This window comes from Carcharhinus amblyrhynchos, chromosome 26 (assembly GCF_965287045.1).
Source record: "Carcharhinus amblyrhynchos chromosome 26, sCarAmb.v2.hapA, whole genome shotgun sequence".
In the NCBI taxonomy this organism is placed as follows: Eukaryota; Metazoa; Chordata; class Chondrichthyes; order Carcharhiniformes; family Carcharhinidae; genus Carcharhinus; species Carcharhinus amblyrhynchos.
Window position 1 is genome coordinate 17724977 of NC_137349.1, and position 26102 is coordinate 17751078.

The following is a 26102-nucleotide window of genomic DNA, read 5'->3' on the forward strand; positions in this document are numbered from 1 at the left end:
GAAGAACCTCTCCACCTCTACCCTATCCATCCCTTTCATCATCTCATACGTCTCAATGAGATCTCCCCTCATCCTTCTAAATTCTAACGAGTACAAGCCCAGTTTATTCAGCCTCTCCTCATAGCTCAGCCCCCTCAACTCCGGTATCAGCCTAGTGAACCTCCTCTGCACTCCCTCCAAGGCCAAAATATCCTTGCGCAGGTGCGGCGACCAAAACTGCACACAGTACTCCAGCTGTGGCCTCACCAGTGCCCTGTACAGTTGCAGCAAGACCTCCCTACTTTTATACTCAATCCGCCTCGCTATGAAGGCCAGCATCCCATTTGCCTTCCTGACCTACAGCTAATTCGGCACAGGGAATATGCCTGAGACCTTTCCCTTCTGTAGCCGAGTACTGTAGGATCATCACAGAATCCCCACAGTGCGGAAAGAGGCCATTCAAGCCCACGCTGCCAACAATCCCACCCAGGCCCTATTAGGAGGTCTATAAAAGACTCCCAACAGGGTGACCTCTCCTCTCCTATTTCTAATCTCCACCCATACTACCTCAACAGACAAGTCCTCATCAAACTTCCTCTCTGACACTGTGATACAGTCCTTGACTAACAATACTACCCCTCCCCCCCTTCTACCTCCTTCTCTACTCCGACTAAAGCATTTGAACCCCGGAACCTGCAACAACCATTCCCGACCCTGCTCTAACCATGTCTCTGAAATGGCCACAACAATGACTTACCTACTTGGTAAAAAAAAAGCTTCTGGAAGGAATTTGGTGAGGTGTCTTTGGATATACTCAACCACATTAGATTTTCACACAGTTGGACGCCGAGAGAAGCAAAGTAAAGTCATCCTGTCTCTGAAACTGGGAAGCCCAGAGGGGTCTGACAGCCTTTTACCTCCCTTCAAACTAATTGGTTTCCACCCTATAATCTTCGCCCTCCATGTGTAAATCAGGCTTGTTCTGAGAGGACACAATTGGTCACTGATTGTCTCCAGGGATAAGTTTTCACACCACTGGGCTGCTTCTTAGATGTACAAGGCAAATGTTTACACAAGAGGGCGGTGGGTGCCTGGAACTCACTGCCGGGGGAGGTAGTGGAAGCAGATATGATCGTGACTTGACAAATAGGATGGAAGAAGTCGGGCAGCATGGTCGGTGCAGGGCCAAAGGGCCTGTTCCTGTGTTGTCATTTTCTTTGTTCTTTATTATATAATTAACCTCAAGCCACACTAGAAACAAATAGCAGTGAAGCTGAACCTAATGGCATTGGGATTCTCCCAATAAAATTCATTTTCATAATTATTTTTATTCAATTACACAACCTCCTTGAAGAGGCTCTTCAGAATGGTTTGCCAAGATATTCGATTGTAAATGCAGACTGTGCACTTTCCGTATTATTAATAGGAACAGGAGTAGGCCATTCTACCCCTCAAGCCTGTTCTGCTGTTCCATTAAATCATGGCTGATCTACGTCTCAACTCCATTCATCCACATTGGCTCCACAAACCATGCTGAACAAAACTATATTTTTTATTATTAGTGTCACAAGTAGGCTTACATTAACACCGCAATGAAGTTACTGTGAAATTCCTCCAGTCGTCACATTCGGGACACACTGAGGGAGAATTTTGCACGGCCAATGCACCTAACCAGCACATCATTCAGACTGTGGGAAAAAACCGTAGCACTCAGATGAAACCCACGCAGACATGGGGAGAACGTGCAGGCTCCGCACAAACAGTCACCCAAGCCGGGAACCGAACCCAGGTCCCTGGCGCTGTGAGGCAGCAGTGCTAACCACTGTGTCACCCTATCAAAGTTTGAAGGAGTTATTGCAGAACGGGAGCAACACGAGTGGGTTTCATGTTCCTCTCGTGCTGCTGGGTTCAGGGAGTTGAGGCTGATGCACAGCTGATTGAGGAGGAGGTCGGTATCCTAGGAAACCAATAAAAATGGGTCCACCCAGCGTCTACGTGAATCTTGATATTTTTCCATTTTCCCTGAAACTGGCAGCGTGAGGCCTTTGCTTCAGGATCTGTGCAGCATAGAGTGTGTGTGTGTGTGTGTCTGTGTGTGTGTGTGTGTGTGTGTGTGTGTGTGTGTGTGTGTGTGTGTGTGTGTGTGTGTGTGTGTGTGTGTGTGTGTGTGTGTGTGCGCCTCATGCAAAAGAAAATCTGTGTTGGGGGCGAACAAGTTCAGAGAATCCCAGCTGCTGTCTTTAGTACAGAAAAACATTCTAAAACAAAAACTCTGTTTGTAATTGGCCAAAAATGGACTGCAAAGAAATATCAGCAAGGACAAATCAAAAATCTGGACCAAAGGATTGGTTTTAAGAAGTGTTTAAAAGGAGGAGAGGAGCTTCAGGACAGCACTGCAGAGCACGGGACCTGGACAACTAAACACAGCTCTGTTAAAGCTGAGGCAAAGGAATGGGCAATGCACAAGAGGGCAGACTCGGCGAGTTCTGCGTAGAGCTTTGAAGCTGAAGGAGTTTACAGAGATCAGAAGGGGCAAGGTAGGATTAAGATTATCAAAATAGTGAGTGAGTGAAGAGCTCTGAGGTGCAGAGGGATCTGGCTGTCCTAGTGTACAGATCCTAAAAGGTTAGTATTTAGGCACAGCAAGCAATTAGGAAAGCCAATGGAAAGTTACCATTTATTGTGAGGGGAATTGATTACAAAAATAGAGAGGTTTGCTTCAGTTGTACAGAGCATTGGTGACACTGCATTTGGAGTATTGTGTATAGTATTGGTCTCTTTATTTAAGGAATGATGTAAATACATTAGAAGCAGTTCAGAGAAGGTTTACTTGACTAATAGCAGGAATGGACAGGTTGTCTCATGAGAAAAGTTTGGAGAGGTTGGGTTTGCGTCCTCTAAAGTTTAGAAGAGTCAGAGGCAACTTGATCGAGACCTTTAAGATCCCGAGGGGTACTGACAGGATGGATGTGGAGAGGACGTTTCCTCTTGTCGGAGAATCTAGAACTAGGGATCACAGTTTAAAAATAAGGGGTCACTCATTTATGACAGGAATGAGGGGAAATTACCTCTCAGGGTGATGAGGCTCTCTGCTTCAAAGTGCAGTGGAAGCAGAATCTTTGAATATTTTTAAAGATGAACTAAATAGATTCTTGATTGACAAGGAGGTGAAAGGTTATGGGGGATAGGAATATGGGGTTGGGGTTACAATCAGATCAGCCATGATCTTATTGAATGGTGGAGTAGGCTCGAGGGGCCAAGTGGCCGACCCTTGCTCTGAATTTGTATGCTGGTATGTAAGAGGAATGAAGGATTTCAAATTGGAGGTGAGCATTTTTAAACTAGCAGAGATAAGGGTTTATGGATCCAATGTGGGCCAGCAAGGACTGGGAAAATGAATGACTGGGCCTGGCATTGGGATGGACATGTTTTTTGTAACCAACTGAAGCAATGGGTTCTGTACTGAGCTGTAATAATATTTGATACATAACTCTGATTACAACACAACATCCCATTTAGATCCTGGTCCATGCAGAACTTTGATATATGGGACAATGCTCTATTCACACTCTGAATATTATTAATCCAGAAAGCATTAATTTATTGTACACTATCGACTTCATAACCTGTGTAATATTTCACATAATTGCAAGCATTAACTTATTCTAACAGAAGAACAGAAATGCACTGAGGTGCAAAAATTGGAAATTGTCATTCTCTTAAGAGTCACCTTATAGAGATTCAGGCACTATTTTCTTGAGAAATGCATTATTAGTGTTTTTATAAGGATTTTACTGTGCTTGAATGAATTTACAATGCAAGGCAGAAGCAGCATCTAAACTAATTTTAGGTTGGCACTGTGGCACAGTGGTTAGCACTGCAGCTTCACAGCACCAAGGGCCAGGGTTCAATTCCAGCCTCGGGTATCTGTCTGTGTGGAGTTTGCATGTTCTCCCCGTATCTGTGTAGGTTTCCTCCCACAGTCCAAAGGTGTGTAGGCTAGTGGTTTGGCCTTGCTAAATTGCCCCTTAGTGTTCAAAGGTGTACAGGTTAGGTAGATTGGCTATGCTAAATTGCCCCTTAGTGTCAGGGGTATTAACAGGATAAATATGTGGGATTATGGGGATAGGTCCTGAGTGGGGTTGTTATCAGTGCTAGCTCGATAGGCCGAATGGCCTCCTTCTGCACTGCAGGGATTCTATTCTATTCTGTGACGCAGCCTTTGCTCGGTATGTCGATATATTTAGACCCACTGAGATGACTGTTAAGAAATGGAACAAGTCAGTATTAAGGAAAACATTTAAGTTGTTTATAAGATTCTGAAATATTGTCAACTGTAGGATTATTTTCGCAGATTGCAATTTCCTCACACACTACTGCTGGGGTTAAGGTGTCACGGCTTGTTGCATAGTTTTGCAATCTGTCAAGTTCAGCCTGACAAAATGCCACTTTGGGCACAGTGGCAGATAGACTAGCTATTAATATCGAACAACTCCTGAATGTTCTATTGTGTCTGTATTGTAACTGTCAGGCTGCTAACTAACCTGAATGAAATGACAAACACAGCCCTCAATCCTGCAAAATTCACAACCTTTCAATCAGTGCCATTCGAACTCTTGACCTTAGCACATAAAAAGGTGCCACCTGCGCACCATATGTGTCCTGGCCCTGAGGTAAAAGAAACAGCAGGAAGGATTTGGCTTCATTTGTTTTGGCAGGCCCCAAACAATGAAGCTCCCTCTAGGATGTCCCCTGATTCTTTCTTCTCCCTTCTTTTAAGTGCTCACGTTATCTTCAAGATCAACGGGTTACTCTGTGAATATTAGATTAACGCTGGTTGAGCCTTTCCCCCCCCCGACCCACCTCTTACCTTTCACTTTTGAAATCAATGTGCCTGCGGCAGTCAGTGTCTCCACGGTGTTGAGAAGCGGATATTTGTTGATGACTTGTCGCAAGATCCTCAGCACTTCCCCAAGGCACTCGTGAGCGATAGGACGCCGCGTTTCTGTTTTATCTGGAGGAGAAATAAAAGTCCGGAGTTAACAAATTTGATGATAATTCTGGCGAATCATCGACGCATTTACAACAGCAAGACATACATGATCCTCAATCACCACATTATCTGATCCATTCTCTCCCCAATCTGGCCAGTCTTGTGTTTTCAGCAGAGTATGTCTAATTCTGGCCTCTCCGACCTCCATCACTCCTAGGCCATCAGCTCAAAGTCCCCCCGCCAGGCATCGTCAACTCTCTATTTCCCTGCTTTAGGTTTCTCCTTAATATCCACCTAGAACCATAGAATAAAATACTTACAGTACAAAAGAAGGTCATTCGGCCCATTGAATCTGCACCAACACTCCAACAGAGGATCCCATCCAGTCCCTTTCCTATAACCTCACGTATTTACCCCATTACTCCCTCTAACCTACACATCTTGGGGCACTCAGGGGCAATTTAGCATAGTTAATCCACCTAACCTGCACAGCTTTGGACTCTAGGAGGAAACTAGCGTACCTGGAGGAAACCCAAGCAGACATGGGAAGAACATGCAAACTCCACACAGACAGGTGACCCAAGTCAGGAATCGAACTTGGGTCCCTGGTGCTGTGTGGCTGCAATGCTAACCACTGTGCCACCATATTGGTCCAAAATTTTTGTCGCTGGTCCCTAATATCCTTTGTTTGTGGCTCGGCGTAAAATTTTATCTTCACCTGTAAAGCAATTTAAGACATTTTTCTATCTTAAGAGCTCTCTGTAAATATAAGTTGTTGGTTTCAAATGCTGCTGATAAGCCTCCAGAACGTAAGATGCTTGCAAATTGTCTGGTGTTGTTCACTTAATGGTCACGTTTGCCAATTAGGGATACAGAATATTGATGTTTCTCTGCTCAATAAATGCTGATGTGCTAAGCCCTCAGTGGTGAGGTACAGATATGGTCATTAGTTCCTGATCTCAGCTCAAGCTTCGGAGACAGTGCAGTGAAAGATGAAGTGCGTCAGCACAGAGTCAGGAGCAAGTTAGAAAGAGGGAAGGAAAGATCCCATTGCCACCCTCCTGCATACTGGGATGCAGCTCAAGAGCAGCAAACCTTCTCAGTTGAGGAATGAAGTGGTCAGAGGGCACCCACAAAGGGAAAGTGACAAGGTCAATGAAGAAATATAAAAATATAAGGGGCAGGCCATTTAGGACTGAGGTGAGGAGGAATGCATTCATTCAGAGAATGGTGAATCTTTGGAATTCTCTGTCCCAGAAGGTTGATTTGATTTGATTTATTATTGTCACATGTATTAACATACAGTGAAAAGTATTGTTTCTTGTGCGCTATACAAAGCATACTGTTCACAGACAAGGAAAGGAGAGGATGCAGATAATGGTGTTACAGTCATAACTAGGGTGTAGAGAAAGATCAACTTAATGCAAGGTAAGTCCATTCAAAAGTCTCACAGCAGCAGGGTAGAAGCTGTTCTTGAGTTGGTTGGTACATGGCCTCAGACTTTCATATCTTTTTCCCAAAAGAAGGTGGAAGAGAGAATTCCGGGGTGCTTGGGGTCCTTAATTATGTTGGCAGCGGGAAATGTAGACAGAGTCAATAGATGGGAAGCTGGTTTGCATGATGGATTGAGCTATATTCATGACCTTTTGTAGTTCCTTGCAGTCTTGGGCAGAGCAGGGGCTGTACCAAGCTGTGATACAACCAGAAAGAATGATTTCTATGGAGGCTCAGACATTGAGTATGTTCAAGATTGAGACAGATGGATTTCAACATGTTAAAAACATGGGGGATCGTGCAGGAAAATGGTGTTAAAGGAGAACTTGATGTGGTGATGCCGGTGTTGGACTGGGGTAAACACAGTAAGAAGTCTGACAACACCAGGTTAAAGTCCAACAGATTTATTTGGTAGTAAACACCACTAGCTTTTGGGGTTTTCCCCTTCGGCAGGTGAGGTGATCAGAACTCCCATTCACCTGATGAAGGGACAAACCCTGAAAGCTAGTGGCGCTTACTACCAAACAAACCTGTTGGACTTTAACCTGGTGTTGTAGGACTTCTTACTGTGTTAAAAGGAGAACTCCAGCCATGATCTCACTGAATGGCGGAGCAAGCTAGAGGGGCTGAATGACTCACTCCTTCTGCTCCTACTTCTTATGTTCTCATATATGGAGGTGAAACTGTTCTTTGCCAGTGATGGAGATGTGCTTTTTGCGAATTGGCAGCCAGTTTTATCCCATGCCTAAACATCACCTTCATTGAAGTTTATTAACCTGACAACAATCACAGGAAGTCGTGTGAACTGCAATCAGCGGCTAGTTTGACTCTGACTAAAATTTTACTGGCTTAAAGAATGAAGAAGAGGATTTACTCGGCTAATTCCAGCTCAGTAAGGGATGCTCTCAAGCTTGAGGCGGCCATCGCGAATGCACAATGGGGAAAGGCCACCAGTTAAAGCCTTCCAACCAAGGCAGACTGCGAGGGACAGTGAGGGTAAAAAATCCTCAGGCTGTCTAACTGTGTGCAACTCTGTAAAAACAGCACACGGTGCAATGTGTCGAGTGTATATAGTTTGATGAAGAACTGTAATGTACTGTATGCAATGTCTTGGAACTGAACAGTTAAAATATTGAAGTTAAGGAAATTGTTAATATGACTTTTTGATGATTGGAAATGCATTTCTGTAATGTTTTATTTCAGATTATTTATGAATAAAGTATATTTTTGAATCAAAAAAGAATTTTCAATTCAATGATCTGAACTCCTCCAGATCAAAGCTGGCACCATTAACACCTCTGAATTACGCTGCTGGACAACGTCATTAACAGATTGCAGCTCACAGTAACAGAATAGATTCTTTATTCCAACCATTAAACTGAAAAGGCAGTCCACCAATTGTAAAACATCCAATTATTGGATTTTCCAGCCGTTCACATGCCGTCACTGCCGCAGGCGAGGATGGAGAATTTAGCACTCAGCCAGATCGTCGTTCACTACAGCGGGAACCAGAAACCACAGGAGTGAACGGCTAGAACATTCCAGCTATATGTCACAAGACTTTCCATAGAACCCCTACACTGCAGGAGGTCACTTGGCCCACTGAGTCTGCACTGACTCTCTGAAAGAGCATCTAACCCAAGACACACCCTTTCCCCTCCACCCTGTCAACCTAACCAACACATCCTTCGATACAAATGAGTAATTTAGCACCACCTCAGCTGCAGATAAATGCAAAATACTGCAGATGCTGGAATCTGAAACAAAAACAGAAAAATGCTAGAAAATCTCAGCAGAAAATCTTCATCAGACCTATGACAAAAGATCATCTAGACTCGAAACATTGGCTCTTCTCTCTCCCCACAGATGCTGTCAGACCTGCTGACTTTTTCCAGCTGTTTTCTGATTTTGTTGCTATCTAACTTGCACATTTTTGGACTGTGGGATGAAACCAGAACACCCAGAGGAAACCCATGCAGACACAAGGAGAACATGCAGGCTCCACACAGACAGTCACCCAAGGCCGGAAATGAACCCGGTGCTGTGAGGCAGCAGTGCTAACCACTGCGGCACCGTGCCACCCCTCATTTGCCCTGCTTGACTCTTATTTTGCTCCTGATTTTTTTTTGCACTAGAGATTGAATGCTATAAAGTTCTCCACGATACCGGGCAGGGTCATCGTTACTTTTTGGTTACTTCAGTAACTTTCTTCTGAAAATAATGCTGTTAAATTTCAGCCTCTTTGCACTTTCCAGCTTTCACTGGCTATACAGTAGCTCGTTACTCTTTAACCATCAGGGGGCTTCAATACGCAGCGTTAGAACAAATCACAGCCCCTGGAATACAGGTTAAAACTTGGAACTAGTAGCAAGTTCAAACAAAGCATGTATTTCCTACAGAGTATTACTGCAATAAAGTATGATGTACCATGAAATTTTGTTGTGGACAGGTCAGCAGGTTTGATAGTGATTAACGATGGTGCACTGAAATGGCCATTTCCATTATTCTCTTCACATATGGGAAATCTTCCAAAGGGAAAGAAAGATCACGGGACTCCAAACAGAAGGGAAAATAAATAGGCAGAAGACTGCGAGAGCTGGGCCTCAGGCAGTCTAAGACGGCGGAGGCCAAGATGAGCGAGAAGGTGGAGCGCTGCATGGCAGATGCATTGCTGAGATTAGGTGTTGGATTTGGCTTAGGAATTGTATTTTCCATCGTCGCTTTTAAGCGGCGCAGTTGGCCTATTAGCTTTGGTGCAGGAATGGGTTTAGGAATGGCCTATGCCCACTGCCAGAATGATTTCCGGTCTCCATACCTTATGTATGGAAAGTTTGTCAAAGACCAGTCGTCCTAAGATGTACTTGCTGTATGGTACCAGTTTCCCGTCGATCAGTTCTGCCTGTGTGCATGTAATAGAGATTCTTATTGCTGTGCTGTATTTAATTTCACTCCTCAAACGTATATACTAAAATTGTCATTAATAAAAAGAAATAAAAAAGGACTTGTGTTGGGGGAATGGACGGTGATGGGAAGATAGTCAAAAAGACAGGCTTCAAAAGCAGACAGGGAGATGGACACACAGGGGTGGGATTTTAGCCTGGAGGTGTGTTCAGCACAGCAGGTGGGGAAAGTGGGGTGGGGGGGGAGGGTTGCAGATGTTTTGCAATCTGGAGACCCAGGAGAACCGGTTTTCTGAACTTAAAAATCGCAGCTTTAGTTTTCTTTCCCCTCTGCGGAGTTGCTGCCCGTGGACTGCTTGACTGACAGGCTGGAGTCCTGCTGGGTGGGGAAACCTGCTTCATAAGGCCAAAGCCTTGGAAAGCAGCTAGGTGTTCTGGGAGAAAGTCAGAGCAATTGCATGTGGCTCTGGTGGCGTCGGGGAAGATCATGGGAAGAGTGGGTTGGGGGGGGTGGTGGGGAGCGGTTTATTGGATAATTTGTTGAGCCTGGAGAAAACATTATGAATTTGCCCCCCTCCCTGTAACTGCTGGGTTACCAGGCCTGCGAAACCCAGCCAAAATGAGTCAAGTTCGTTCATGAGATGTGGGTGTCACTGGCTGGGCCAGCTTTATTGCCCATCCCTGGGGACATTTAAGAGTGGAGTCACATGCTGGAGTCACGTGCAGGCCAGACCAGGTAAGGATGGCAGATTTCCTTTCCCAAAGGACATTAGTGGATCAGAAGGATTTTTTTTCATAGAATCATAGAAACCCTACAGCGCAGAAAGAGGCCATTCGGCCCATTGAGCTGCACTGACTACAATCCCACCCAGGCCCTACCCCCAATTTATTTATCCACTAATCCCTGTAACCTACGCATCTCAGGACACTAAGGGGCAATTTTAGCCTGGCCAATCAACCTAACCCGCACGTCTTTGGACTGTGGGAGGAAACCCGGAGCACCCTGAGGGAACCCATGCAGACACGAGGAGAATATGCAAACTCCACACAGACAGTGACCCAAGCCAGGAAACAAACGCAGTTCCCTGGAGCTGTGAAGCAGCAGTGCTAACCACCATGCTACCGTGCCGCCCCATCGTATTTTACGATGATCAACAATGCTTGCATGGTCATTTAACGGACTGTTAATTCCAAATTTTTATTGAATTCAAATTTCACCATCTGCTGTGGTGGGATTTGAACCTGGCTCCTCAGAGCATTACCCTGGGTCTCTGGATTATTAATTCAGCGACAATACCACAATGCCACTGCTTCCCCTTAAAAGTAGAAAGACTATTAAAATTAAGGCAGTGATCTGCTCAGTTGGGAATATTCATAAGAACATAAGAAATAGGAGCAGGAGTAGGCCATCTAGCCCTTCGAGCCTGCCCCGCCATTCAATAAGATCATGGTTGATCTGTCGTGGCTCAGTTCCACATTCCCGCCCTCTCCCCATAACCCTTAATCCCCTCTCTTATCAAAAACCCATCAACCCGCGTCTTAAAAATATTTAGCAACGTAGCCTCCACCACTTCAACAGGCAGAGAATTCCCTTTTCCACGTTCAAAGTTCACTTCAGGAAGGACGTGGAGGCTTTGGAGAGGGTGCAGAGGAGGTTTACCAGGATGTTGCCTGGTATGGAGGGGAGGTCCTATGAGGAGAGACTGAGGGATTTGGGGTTGTTTTCGCTGGAAAGAAGGAGGCTAAGAGGGGATCTTATTGAAACATATAAGATGATTAGAGGTTTAGATAGGGTGGATAGTGATAGCCTTTTTCCTCGGATGGAGAAAGCTAGCACGGGGGGGGCATGGCTTTAAATTAAGGGGGGGTAGTTATAGGACGGATGTCAGGGGTAGGTTCTTTACCCAGAGGGTGGTGAGGGATTGGAATGCCCTGCCTGCTGCGGTTGTAAATGCGCCTAGTTTGGGGGCGTTTAAGAGATCTGTGGATAGGTTTATGGACGAAAAGGGATTGGTTTAGATTAGTGGGTCAGTGTTTTTTTTTAAAAAAACTGGTCGGCACAACATCGTGGGCCGAAGGGCCTGTTCTGTGCTGTAATGTTCTATGTTCTAAATATAATAATGGCCGTTAACCTGAGCTCAGGGAAACCAGTGGGGAGTGAAAAAACCCCATCAAGTTCAAGTAGGTACAAGAACATTATAAAAGCAGCATTTGTATGTCCTTGGCTCAGGGTGAATAGTTAATGATGGGAGGCAACATTTATAAACAAAACTTGATCTATTTTACATCATGTGTACAAAACCCTTTTGAGTCCCAGACAGCATTGTAAACTAAATGAGCAATTAAACCCTTTAATTACATCCAACTACCTGCAACTCACAGTCACTCTTCATTGTGCATAATGTTTCACTGTTTACAGATGTGCACTGGCTTTTGTTACAGATAAAAGTAATCGTAAAATAAAAGCTAGCATAATTCGACATGAAATTGTGTGTCAATCTCTTTAGGACACAAAATAAATCCCTCAGTATGTACGATATGTCACCAGCACTGTGCCCTGGTAATGCACTCTGATCATTTAACTAAAGCTAATAATAATGTCACCTGTCTGTCTCTATTTATATGTTATTACCGTATCAATAGTGCAATTAACTCAACAACATTGATTGCATTCACACTCATTTCTATCAATCCTATCCTCTAACTTTAATAAATTCAAAGAAGAAACTGCAATTTTTGAAATATGAAAATATTGATGTAGCCGGGCTGGCAGTATCTGTAAAAAGGGAATATAGATTAGTCTTTTATACGTATGTCTTTGATGAGGTGGTAACTATAGAACCTCTGAAGCTTGAATTTGCTGCAAAGTGATTGGACTGGAGATTGATGAGTGGAGCCAAGTCGACCCCTCGTAACAGACAGAGTCCGATAACTGAGCCAGGCAGGTGTGCTCCCCTCCAGGGCACCGCTGCTGATTGATCTGTCCGTTTGGGCCCCGTAGGGATGAATCTGTCACTCAGCCTCAAATTCCTCCCAATGCTGATTCCAGATAAGCTTGCAACCCAAACTGGTCCCGGCTGAACCAGCAAAACGGGACACTTTAGGAGCTGAAACTCCAGGTACCACTCCAGAAGCTCCTTAATCCTTGGCTCCGCTTGTCAATTTGTGCCTAAATATGGACAAGCGAGATGTTCCCTATGGACAGAAAGTGGATAAAGAGAGACACATGCTTGATTTGAAGGCTCTGATTTGAAGACATATCCGACAACAAAAACGTATGGCCAAATCTGCTCAACAGACCTTCATTGTCAGTGTTTCTCCAGAGCTTGCTTTAGTCTATTGGTCTGTTAATGTACAAAAGGAAGACAAGACATATATGTAAATATATATACTTGTCAAATATGTTGTGCACAGTGTCACAGCAGTTAGCACTGCTGCCTCACAGCAACAAGGGCCTGGGTTTGATTCTAGCCTTGGGTGACTGTCTCTGTAGAGTTTGCACGTTCTCCCCGTGTCTGTGTGTTTCCTCCCACAGTCCAAAGACGTGCATGTTAGGTGGATTGGCCATGCTAAACTGCCCGTAGTGTTTGAAAATGTTAAGGTTATTGGCCAGGTAAATTTGTCAGCTACGACTCTCACCAACTTTTACAGATACACCAGAGAAAGCATTCTTTCTGGTTGTACCACGGCTTGGTATGGCTTCTGCCCTGCGCAAGGCCACAAGGAACTACAAAAGGTAGTGAATATAGCCCAATCTATCGTGCAAATCGACCTGTCATCCACTGACTCTGTCTACACTTCCTGCTGCCTTGGGAAAGCAGCCAGTATAATTAAGGATCCCATGCACTCCGGACATTCTCTCTTCCACCTTCTTCCGTTGGGAAAAAGATACAAAATTCCGAGGTCACATACCAACCAACTCAAGAGTAGCTTCTTCCCTGCTGCTGTCAGACTTTTGAATGGACCTACCTTGCATTAAGTTGATCTTTCTCCACACCCTAGCTATGACGAACACTAAATTCTGCACACTCTCGTTTCCTTCTCTATGAACGGTATGCTTTGTCTGTATAGTGTGCAAGATACAATACTTATCACTGTATGCTAATACATGTGACAATAGTAAATTAAATCAAAACAAAAACTGAATGCATTACGGGATAGGGGGCTGGATGGGCCTGGTATGGATGTTCTGTCAGAGAGCTTGTGCAGATGTGATGGGCCGAATGGCCTCTTTCTGCACTGTAGGGATTCTATGACAATGAGTCTATGATTCAGGCTAAAGAATCCTTCTTCCTCCCAGATTTCAGCAAACTTTTAAACATGACCCGTGGCTCAGCTGGTAGCAGTTTTGCCTCCGAATCCCAAGGTTCTGGGTCCAAATCCTGCTGCGGCGCTTAAGCACAAAGATCAAAGTTCACACTCCAGCAAGGTGTGTCCTGCATTGGTGGAGACATCATCTTTCAGATAAGGTGTTAAACTGAGAAGTGTTCTGCCTGGATGCAAAAAGCTCCCAAGGTGTTACTTCGAGGTAGAGCGGAAGAGTTTTCCCCAGTGTCCTGGCCAATATTTATCCCCCAATCAACAACAAACATGTTATCTGCTCCTTGCCACATTGATGTTGTGGGAAATTGCTGTCAGCAAAACTGGCTGCCACATTTTGTTAATTATAACAGTGACTGCACTTCCAAAGTACATTATTGGCTGTATTTTGAGACGTCTGGCGGTCAGGAAAGACACTTTGCAAATTCGAGTTTTTCTTTCACTGAGGCAAAATACTGAAGAAAATGCTGGAAATAATTCAGCAGGTCTGGCATCATCATTGGCGAGAAAGAGAGGCCAGGATTTTCTGGCCCCAGCAGCAACGGGGATTGTCACAGGTGGGGTGGGAACATTTGTAGAGTTATTGACTTTTAACAGCTCTCCAAATGCTTGCATCACATTTGCGATGGTGCTTGCCAGTGTAGCAGTCAGGAAATCCCTGCCAGAATTAACATGTCAGATTAATTTGCTATCTTCACACACTTTTCCAGTGGGAGGATTAGTGGGCTGATTATCCACCTTGTCATGAATGCTTTCTCTGACCTGGGTGGGACTTGAACCCAGAACTTCTGGCCTAGAGGGCATCGCTTTCACTGGGTCAGCAGGCTAACACGTCAGCTTTTACCTGGTGTAAGGCCTGCTGATGGATCCTAGGAGGGGAGCGCGGGAGCTTGTTGGCCCACCCTGCATATCCAGGGCCGCACCCTTTTGGATAAAGATGAGCAAGCAGACACGCACAGCCTGCGCCACAATTAACTCTGAGCACATGGTACAAAGTGGATGGATGAGGGGGACTATCCGGTTACACTGACTACTCTTAGCCAGTAACCATACTGCACGGTTGCTTTCATTATCTGGCTGTTTGCGTATAGACAATATATTTGAGGGAGGCAGCAGCCTCCCATCCATTGATTTCGACTATAGTTCCCGCTGCCTCGGAAAAGCCCTCAGCATAACTAAGGACCCCATGCACTCCGGACATTCTCTCTTCCACCTTCTTCTGTTAGGAAAAAGATACAAAAGTCTGAGGACAAACCTCCGAACCAACTCAAGAATAGCTTCTTCCCTGCTGCCATCAGATTTTTGAATGGACCCACCTTGTACTAAATTGATCTTTGTTTACACCCTAGCTATGACTGTAACACTGCATTCTGCATTCTCTCCTTTCCTTCTCTATGAACGGTATGCTCTGTCTGTATAGCACGCAAGGAACAATACTCTTCACTGCAAACCAATACGCGTGACAATAATAAATCAAATCAAAATAATAGTATTGCCACTGGACTAGTAATCCAGAGATCGAGGGTAATGCTCTGGGAAAAAAGGCAAAATACTCCAAATGCTGGAATCTGAAACAAAATCAAAAAATGCTGGAAAATCTCAGCGGGTCTGACAACATCTGTGGAGAGAGAATAGAGCCAATGTTTTGAGTCTGGATGACCCCTGTTCTGACAAAGTATTTTCTGTTTTTGTAATGCCCTGGGAACCTGGGTTTGAATCCCACCAGAGCTGATGGTGAAATTTGAATTCAATAAATATCTGATATTAAAGTCTAGTGAAGCAGATGTACATTAGTTAGCATTGCTGCTTCACAGCACCAAGGACCCTGGTTCAATTCCAGCTTCAGGTCACTGTGTGGAGTTTGCACGTTCTTCCCATGTCTGCGTGGGTTTCCTCGGGGTACTCTGGTTCCTCCCAGAATCCAAAGATGTGCAGGCTTGGTGGATTGACCATGCTCAATTACCCTTTAACGTCAGCGGAATTAGCAGGGTAAATATGTGGAGTTATGGGGATAGGGCCTGGTTGGGATTGTTGTCTGTGCATGCTCGATGGGCTGAATGGCCTCATTCTGCGCTGTAGGTATTCTATGATTCAAATCCTTCCACGATGTCACCCCTCACTAGCTCCGTAATCTCATCCAACCCCTTGAAGAGTTAAGACACAGAGCTTTGGATGATGAGCTCAGGTGTATGGAGGATAGTACGTGGGAGACATACTATCACTGAAAGTGGCAATGCAGGTGGAGAAGCTGGTCAAGAAGGCATGTGGCATGCTTGCCTTCATCGGCCAGGGTATTGAGTTTAAAAATTGGCAAGTCATGTTGCAGCTTTACAGAACCTTAGTTAGGCCACACTTGGAATACAGTGTTCAATTATGGTTGTTGCACTACCAGAAGGCTTTGCACAGGGTTTGCAAAAGATTTACCAGGATGTTGCCTGGTATGGAGGACATTAGCTATGAGGAGAGGTTGGAGAAACTTGGTTTGTTCTCACTGGAACGAAGGAGGTTATGGGGAGACCTGACAGAAGTCTACAAGATTATGAGAGGCACGGACAGAGTGGATAGTCAGAAGCTATTTCCCAGGGTGGAAGAGTCAATTAGTGGGGGGGGGGGCATAGGTTTAAGGTGCAAGGTTTAAAGGAGATGTATGAGGCAGATTTTATTACACAGAGTAGTGGGTGCCTGTAACTCGTTGCCAGGGAAGGTAACGGAAGTGGATACGGTACTAACCTATAAAGGTGCATCTTGACAAGTACATGAATAGGATGGGAATAGAGGGATATGGTCCCCGGCAGGGTAGGGGGTTTTAGTTAAGTTGGGCAGCATGGTTGGTGCAGGCTTGGAGGACCGAAGGGCCTGTTCCTGCGCTGTAATTTTCTTTGTTCTTTGAGACCAGCCAGAAATGTGTGAGAACACTCAATCCGGAGTAATGAAGGGATAAGTGAGGGTTTCAGCCAGCTGATGAACAGAGACAGGAGCAACTAAGTCAGCTGTTGTGGAGATGGAAATAGGTAGTCATGATAATGGTGCATATATGTGGCTAGTGGCTTATCTCAGGTTCAGATGTGACACCAAGGGTGCAAACAGACTGTTGCTGGGGAGAGGAATGGAGTCAGAAACGAAAAATAAAATCTAAACACATACTTTGCAGCAAGACTCATTGTCTTTTCTATCAATCCATCACTTCAAATACCAGAAGCCACTAGTCAGTTAATAGCTGACACGCTATGATTTTTTTTTATTTGATTTATTATTGTCACATGTATACAGTGAAAAGTACTGCTTCTTGCGTGCTGTACAGGCAAAGCATATTGTTCATAGAGAAGGAAAGGAGAGAGTGCAGAATGTAGCGTTACCACCATAGCTAGGGTGAAGAGACAGATCAACTTAGTGCAAGGCTGGTCCACTCAAAAGTCTGACGGCAACAGGGAAGAAGCTGTTCTTGAGTTGTTTGCTATGTGACCTCAGACTTTTGTATCTTTTTCCCAACAGAAGAAGGTGGTTGAGAGAGAGAATGTCCGGGGCGCATGGGGTCCTTAATTACGCTGGTTGCTTTGCCAAGGCAACGGGAAGTGTAGACAGTGTCAACGGATGGGAGGGTGATTTGCGTGATGAACTGGGCTATGTTCATGACCTTTTGTAGCAAGAGACTTTTTTTTTGTTTATATCAAATCAAAGTCCAATTCAAAGTCTCAGCGAGTGAGACATTTCAGATCCAAGCTGAAAAGACACACTACATGACCCAAGCTGATTGGAGCAGGCATTGCACCTTCTCCAAGGCTTAATCTCATTTGCATCTTAGTCAAAAGGCCGAGATGCCGCTTTATATTTCAAGTGGACACAAATGAGCTAGCAAGCCTTTTAACTGCTCTTACATTGTTCTCTTCATTAAGATTCTGGAAGCCTGGCTCCTAGGAGGCTAGTGTGAACAGCAGCTTTACCCAGATCTGTAAATCTGACTCCAGGGAGCTACAGGAAACGGGTTTGACAACATAGAGACAGGGAGACGACTCGCTAGGTGCCGGCTCCAAATTGAAAGGGCAATACAGCAGCTTCTTCTTGTGATCTGATTTACATTTCAATTCAAATTATCGAAAAAAAGTTCCATTTTTAAAAAGATTCTTTCTCGGGATGCATTGCTTGCAAGGCCATTCCTCATTGTTGCACTTCCCTAGTGGGTTTACATTAACACTGCAATGAAGTTACTGTGAAAATCCTGTAATTGCCCTTGAGAAGGTGATGGGGAACCACCCTCCGAAAGCACCAATTTGATATTCCTGTGGCAGTTTGCTCCGCTAGGTGGCTTGCTGGACCATTTTAGAAGGTGGCTAAGAGTCAACATTTTGTGAGCATGGAGTATGAAGAATTGGTCTAGACTGGGTAAGGATAGTAGATTTCCTTCCCAAAAAGGAATCAGTGAACCAACTGGGTTTTTAACTGCACTGTGAAAGCTTCATGGTCACCATGGAGACTGGAGGGTGGGAATTTCTGCCCTTCCCCCACACCCCTGGGTGTATTTCCCAGTGGTGGAAGCAGCCCACCATTGGCAGATGGTGCAATGGATTACGCGTCTGACTATGGATCAAAAAATTCTAGGTTCGACTCCTGGCTGACTCAGTTTTAAGGGCAGCACAGTGGCGCTGCCTCACAGCGCCAGGGACTTAGGTTCAATTCCTGCCTTAGGTCACTGTCTGTGTGAAGTCTGCACATTCTCTGCGTGGGTTTCCTCCAGGTGCTCCGGTTTCCTCACTAGTTAAGAAAGCGTCACTAATTAGATGACGAGGCATTTGGCTATTTTAACACACTCATTGAGTGTCTTTACATCACTCGTCGATGGAAGAGAGTCATAGTTACTCCCGCCGTTTACCCACGCTTCACTGAATTTCTTCACTTTGACATTCAGAGCAGAAATCCGAAAGACATACGGGTTAGGCGCATTGGCCATGCTAAATTCTCAGTGTACCCGAACAGGTGTCCGAGTGTGGCGACTAGGGGATTTTCACAGTAACTTCATTGCAGTCTTAATGTAAGTCTACTTCTGACAGTAATAAATAAACTTTAAACATGTAGCAGGATCTTATCCCACAAAAAGACAAACCCTCTTTGAGGCTTCAAAACAATGTTCCGCACAATTCAATTGGGAAGTCCTCAGGCATTTTGCCACAACTGCCTCCCAGTCAGGAATGATTACTCATAGTTAGCAATAAATAATTAAGTGCATGTGAAAGAGTAGCCTGTAACAAACAATACAAACTGTACTGCTCACACAGCTCCCATTTTTAAAAGGTTCTGTTCCTTTTTCTCCTGTGATAGTGCTATTTTGCAATTACTGTTTGTGATACATTAGCAGATGGATCCGGAACAAGTTTATGGATTATCTGTGCATAGAACCATAAAACCATAGAAAAGTTATAGCACAGAAGGAGGCCATTTGGCCTATCTTATCCGTGCCAGCCCAAAAGACACCCAGGTGACCTTCCTAATCCCACTTTCCTGCACCCAGCCCGTAGCCCTGTGGCTTGCAGTACTTAAGGCGCAGATCCAGGTACTTTTTAAAAAGAGCTCTGATAAAACAATTTTGACTCAAAACATCACTACTCAAAACATCCCAACACTATAGTTAAGAAAGCCCACTAACGCCTCCAGAAGATTAAGGACATTTTTCATGTCAGCTTCATCATTCACCAACTTTTACAGATGCACCATAGAAAGCATTCCTTCTGATTGTATCACAGCTTGGTATGGCTCCTGCTCTGCCCAAGAAACTACAAAAGGTTGTGAATGTAGTCCAATCCATCACACAAACCAGCCTCCCATCGACTGCCTCGGCAAAACTTCCAGCGTAATTAAGGACCCTACGCAACTGGACATTCTCTCTTCCACCTTCTTCCATTGGGAAAAAGATACAAAAGTCTGAAATCACATACCAACCGACTCAAGAACAGCTTCTTCCCTGCTGCCATCAGACTTTTGAATGGACCTACCTTGCAATAAGTTGATCTTTCTCTTCACCCTTGTTATTGTAACACTACATTCTGCATTCTCTCCTTTCCTTCTCTATGCTTTGTCTGTGTAGCGCGCAAGAATCAATACTTTTCACTGTATGCTAATACATGTGACAATAATAAATCAAAATCAAAGCCAGCTCTTTACTCTCCTTACAGATGCTGCCAGACCTGCTGAGATTTTCCAGCATTTTCTCTTTTGGTTTCAGATTCCAGCATCTGCAGTAGTTTGCTTTTATCCACTTTTTAAAAAAGAGTTTAGGGTCTCCACCTCCATCACCAACTCGTACAGCGAATTCCAGACACCCACCACCCTCTGCGTAAAAATGTTCTTCGTCATGTTCCCCCCAACACCTATTACCACTTATCTTGAATCTGTGTCCCCTGGTTCTAGAATTCTGCACCAAGAGAAACAATATTGTCCTGTCCGCTCTCTCTCTTCTCTTCATAACTTTGTAGACCTCAATCAAGTCACCCCCCACAGCCTTCTTTGTTCTAAGGAAAACAACCCCAATCTATCCAAACTGTCCTTTGTAATTTTTTGGGTGGAAATCTTCAGATGCAGTCACACCTGTTGGGTGAGCACTGCAGGCATTAACACGTTGTAATTAGTGGATGGCCTGGTGACACATTTTCCATTCAGCTGCTAACAACATCTAACAGGATTTTGCCCTCTGGGCTCTTCTCCAAGCTGCTATTTAAATATAGCTACAGTGATCTGTTCTTGCTCAATTTAACACAATCATCATACACTTTATGTGAGGTGTATCCCAGAGCCCCTAATCCAGCTCTCATTACCCGTTTCAATCACTCATTTTGGGCAAAATGAACGGGGTGGGTGTTCAGCGCAATCACTGAAATTCTCATGGGGCTGGCAGCTTGACAGGTGGGAAAAGAAAGCAAATGGTGGCTCTGAGGTAATCAAGTCTTGAAGACTTGCTTTTAAATAATTACGTTCGATGTTGACTCAGTGGGTCCTGAAGGAACGCGACTGCTTCCAGGTGCAAAGCTAGTGATGAAGATTGAAGGTTTTGCAGTGTGGAGTTGCAGCCATTTTGCAGTGTGTCTTAAGTACTGATGATATTTTGCTCTGCTGCAGTGCTTAAGATACATACTAGGGGCCCTGGCTCCACATATATCGGTTCTTGTTTTTGATTTGGTTTGAATTGATTTATTATTGTCACTTGCATTGGTATGCAGTGAAAAATATCATTTTTTCTCCCCAAAGATGCTGCCAGGCCTGTTGAGATTTTCCAGCACTTTCTCTTTTGGTTTCAGATTCCAGCATCCACAGTAATTTGCTCTTATATTCTGACTGGGATTGGTTATTTCAGCTCCGTGGTGAGCTTCCCCCCCACCCACCATCCCGGCAGTGCATTTTCCGACAGTGGAGGTGGTCCATATGACGGGATCTTCCAGTTCTGCCAATGTCTATGGGGTTTTGGGTGCTCTGCACCCTCTGTCACGAGGGGACACCATTGGCGAGACCGGAATATTCTGTCCGGTGGGAAAGGCCGGAATATTTTAGCCCTGGTCGTTGACAAAACTGGCACAGATGCGGCCCAAGGGCAGTTTCTACTGAAGCTGTATCACTTCATCCAGGTCCCCATCTGATGCCCATCATCAAGCACTTCAATTCAAGAGAACTTCATCGTGATCCAGAACAGCCAAGACCACTGACTGATTGCCTGCTTCCCAATATATAGATGATCTGGAGGAGGGAACCGAGTGTATGGTGTCGAAATTTGCTGATGACACCAAGATTGGGGGAACGGCAAATTGTGCGGAGGGTGTGGAGAGTCTACAGAAGGATCTAGATAGGCTGGGCGAATGGGCCAGGAACTGGCAAATGGAATTTAATGTTGGCAAGTGTGAGGTGGTCCACTTTGGTAGGAAGGATTATTACTTACGTGGCGAAAAACTGCAGCAGGCGACAGTGCAGAGGGACCTCGGGGTCCTTGTGCATGAGTCGCAAAAACCCAGCTTGCAGGTGCAGCAGGTGGTCAGGAAGGCAAATGGGATGCTGGCCTTCATAGCGAGGGGGATTGAATATAAAAGTAGGGAGGTCTTGCTGCGGCTGTATAGGGCATTGGTGAGGCCGCAGCTGGAGTACTGTGTGCAGTTTTGGGCGCCGTACTTACGCAAGGATATTTTGGCCTTGGAGGGAGTGCAGAGGAGTTGAGGGGGTTGAGCTATGAGGAGAGGCTGAATAAATTAGGCTTGTACTCGTTAGAGTTTAGAAGAATGAGGGGAGATCTCATTGAGACGTATAAGATGATGAATGGGATGGATAGGATAGAGGTGGAGAGACTCTTCCCGCTCAGAAAGGATAGTAGGACTAGGGGGCACAGCCTCAAGATAAAGGGGGGGGCGGTTGAGAACGGAGTTGAGGAGGAACTTCTTCACTCAAAGGGTGGTGAATCTCTGGAATTCTCTGCCCGTTGAAGTGGTGGAGGCTGCCTTGCTCAATATTTTTAAGACGCGGGTTGATAGGGGATTAAGGGTTATGGGGAGAGGGCAGGAATGTGGAACTGAGCCACGACAGATCAGCCATGATCTTATTGAATGGCGGGGCAGGCTCGAAGGGCTAGATGGCCTACTCCTGCTCCTATTTCTTATGTTCTTACGTTAACCCTGAGGTGCCACGGCTAACATCCTTCAGCTATCCAACTGATTTCAACTCACTCAGCACTAAAATATTACAGCTACATTTCACGGAATCATAATGTACCAACCAAAGGTCTGTGAAGCATTCCTCTTATCTACTAACCAATTTCTCCCCTCTGTCAAACACGTCTGGAAAGTTTCTTCCTAAAGTTAAATCTCATCACTGTAGAGTATAGATTAGTCACACACAAAACTCGTGGCAAAAAACGTTACTAAAATGTATTTCACATGAACAAAGTCTAACCATTCATTTGAAGTTAAATCACTTACTTTCCTCCAAAATCTTCTGGCTATCGATCCCACTTCTAGACGTTTCTATAACCAAACATGGGCAATAGGGACTAGCTGCAAGGGCACCAGGGTCAGCATGGACCAGATGGGCCAAAGGGCCTGTTTCCATACTATACTGCTCTATGACTGTACGATTTGTGGGGGGCAGAGCAGGATCAAGCTATTGAATTGGATGATCGACCTTGATCCTACTTAAAGGGCTGAATAGCCTCCTCCTGCTCCTATTTTCTAAGCCTATGTTTCCATGTACAGACACATTTCACTGATAAAAGGCGTTTAAGTAACAAGTTGCATTTTCGTAGCACCTTCAATGGGGTAAACATAATTAAATAATGAGGATTTGTATTTGGTATTCAATCTGAGAAACAGTTTAACAGCTTCTCAGGAGCCTAATGGGTTAACCTGGAAGGGTGGAAAGATCTGAACAGTTTCAATTGCATTGCCCATACTGGCTTCCTCTTACACATGAGCATTTCAAAGGGCAAAGGGAATTCACAAGAAACCAAAGTGGCAGGGGCTCACTCTCAATGAGGGCATTTCCCTGCACTGCTCACTACATTACCGTAGCTAACATGACTCAACTGAAACTGTTCCACAACTCTTCCAAGAATCTCACACGAGGGGATATATTAAATAAAGGCTTGCATTGAGATAGTGTCTTTCACAAACTTCAGACATCTTTACAATGAAGTTTGTGTTTTGAAATACAGTCACTGTTGTAATATAGTAAATGTGGCAGCCAATTTGTGCACAGCAAGCTCCCACAAACAGCAATGCAGTGAATGACACCCCCCCCTCCCCCCATGTTGGTCAGGAGAGCTCATCTGCGCTTCCTCCAGTAGCATCACGGATTTCACACCCACTTGAAAGAGCAGGTGGGGCTTTGGTTTTACTATTCGGCCGTGAGACAGCCCCTCTGGTAGTGCAGCATTCTCTCAGTAAGGCACTGGAGTATCAGCATACAATGTGTGCTCCAGTCTCCATTTTTTTTATACTTTATTCCAATTCAATTCAATCCAATCAAATCAAATACAATTCAGTGTCCCAATAAATTGAGACATTCCCGATCCAAGCTGATAAGACAGGCTGCTCCAGTCTCCATTACCTTGCTAGCAAGTCATAATACCTTTACACACACAAGGCCACAAACTGATCTAATCACAGTAACTACAGTAAACAGCAAGACATGGAGGTTAGATGTAATTCACATCAGGCGATTGGCTCATATCATTTCTATTTTCTCAAGAAACTCATCTCAACCAGTGCGAAAACAACTAGCAATGGGGACATTAATGACACACAGATATGTATACACGTAAAATACTCAGATAAGTATACCTGCATACTCACACACTGGTATACATGAACACTGTTTTAACCCTTGTATTCCCGAGAACAAACTGAGCTCTGTTTAAGTTTGTTTTAAGTTCATTTATTAGTGTCACAAGTATGCTTACATTAACACTGCAATGGAATTACTGTGAAAATCCCCTAGTCGCCACACTCCAACACTTGTTTGGGTACACTGAGGAAGAATTTAGCACTGCCAATGCAGCTAACCAGCACGTCTCTCGGACTGTGGGAGGAAACCAGAGCACCCAGGGGAAACCCACGCTGACACGGGGAGAATGTGCAGACTCTGCACAGACAGTGACCCAATCTGGGAATTGAACCCGGGTCCCTGGCACTGTGAGGCAGCAGTGCTAACCACTGTGCCGTTCAGTTCTCCACATTCCTTTTGAATCCTTATGGGCACCTGAAACATATTTGCTGATTTTAAGCAGAAGCAAAACAGGTAGTGTTTTGAAATACGAAAGGGTGGATCAACGTTAACTAATAACATTAACGTGAAACATGCAGGTGGCCTTACAGCCCAACATTACTATCCTTAGAGAATTCTTCCCGACACAATTTCAAACCTTTAGCAAAGTGACTGGCAGCAGGAGGTCTGTGCTGTAAGTTGTCTGCAAGAAATGTAAGCTTACCCAGCACATCATGGAGTTGAGAAGAACCTTTCTCTCCTTCCAGATCACTCAGTAACAAACTCATCGCATCGCACAAGCACATCGTCGTTAACCTGCCACTGTACAGCTATTGAAAATCAGTGCCAGTAGCCCGGCCAAACTGAGAGCAAACGCCTTCAGAAAGCTCCACTCTTTGTTTCAATTTTCACTGGAGCAGTTGAGGAGAGGTCAAGCTTTGCAATCCAGGGCCTTGCCTGGGGCTATGTGCACACTGCAGGATAACATGTCCTAAATAATGAGGGCAGGAAGGAGATAAAAAAAACTCTGAAGGAATCACCTCATTAAAATGCAGCAGCAGACAGCAGAATGACTAGTGCACAATCAGTAATGGTGCAGGAGCTGATAAAACTGATAAGTCATGATACTCAGGAAGCAAGGACTTGTATTTATATAGCGCCTTCCACCACAACAAGCCATCCCAAAGCCAATGAGTTTAGTTTATTCATTAGTGTCACAAGGAGGCTTACATTTACACTGCAAAAATCCTCAAGTCACCACACTCTGGCACCTGAAGTATGACTTTCAAAGTTGTTTCAGCTGTGAAGCACGAAATGGCAGTTCTAGAGTGGTTTCTGTGCTGTTTTAAAGCCACAGCTCCCAGTGTCAGGATCTGACACGCAGTTCATAGAACATCCACAGTGCAGAAGGAGGCCATTTGGCCCATCGATTCTGCACTGATCACAATCCCACCCAGGCTCTATTCCTATAACCCCACATATTTACCCTGCTAATCCCACTGACACTAGGGTCAATTTAGCATGGTCGATCCACCTAACCTGCACATCTTTGGACTGTGGGAGGAAACCAGAGCACCCGGAGGAAACCCACGCAGACACGGGGAGAACGTGCAAACTCCACACAGACAGTGACCCAAGCCGGGAATTGAACCTGGGTCCCTGATACTGTGAGGCAGCAATTCTAACTACTATGCCATTGCGCCGCCCCATTTTCTTGAGCATAAAAAATTAAAGGGTGATCTAATTGAGGACTGACAGAAAAAGGCCATTTGGCCCATCAAGTCTGCACTAACTCTCCGAAAGAGCATCTTACCCAGGCCTATCCCCGTTATTCCCCCTAATCTACATATTTTTGGGACACTACGGGTAAGTTAGCATGGCTAATCTGCACATCTTTGGACTACGAGAGGAAACCGGAGCACCCGGAGGAAACTCATGCAGACATGGGGAGAACGTGCAGACCCCACACAGACAGTGAGGCTGGAATCGAACCCAGGTCCCTGGTGCTGGGAGGCAGCACAGCTGCCCATAATGATTAAAGAATCTGATTTGATTGCATTTGAGACTATTCCTTCCAAAACAAGTAGGGGGCATAACCATAAAATTAGAGTTAAGCTGGTCATGATGTTACAAGTGGTGTAAACTCCCAACCTGAGAAAGGTTTTGGGCTCAGGTGAACTGAAAATGTTAAC

At 44.8% G+C, this 26102-nt stretch overlaps 1 protein-coding gene and 1 pseudogene across 1 annotated transcript in view; one reads left to right on the top strand and one right to left on the bottom strand.

Annotated features, from left to right (window-relative positions):
- LOC145358478 (rho GTPase-activating protein 45-like) overlaps window positions 1-26102 on the bottom strand; it is a 189696-nt gene that overhangs the window by 72599 nt on the left and 90995 nt on the right. Inside the window, exon 3 of the mRNA XM_080212568.1 lies at window positions 4850-4993. Coding sequence (XP_080068694.1) covers window positions 4850-4993 — 144 coding nt within the window. The remainder of the gene's footprint in view (window positions 1-4849; window positions 4994-26102) is intronic.
- Window positions 9093-9417, top strand: LOC145358479 (MICOS complex subunit Mic10 pseudogene; annotated as a pseudogene).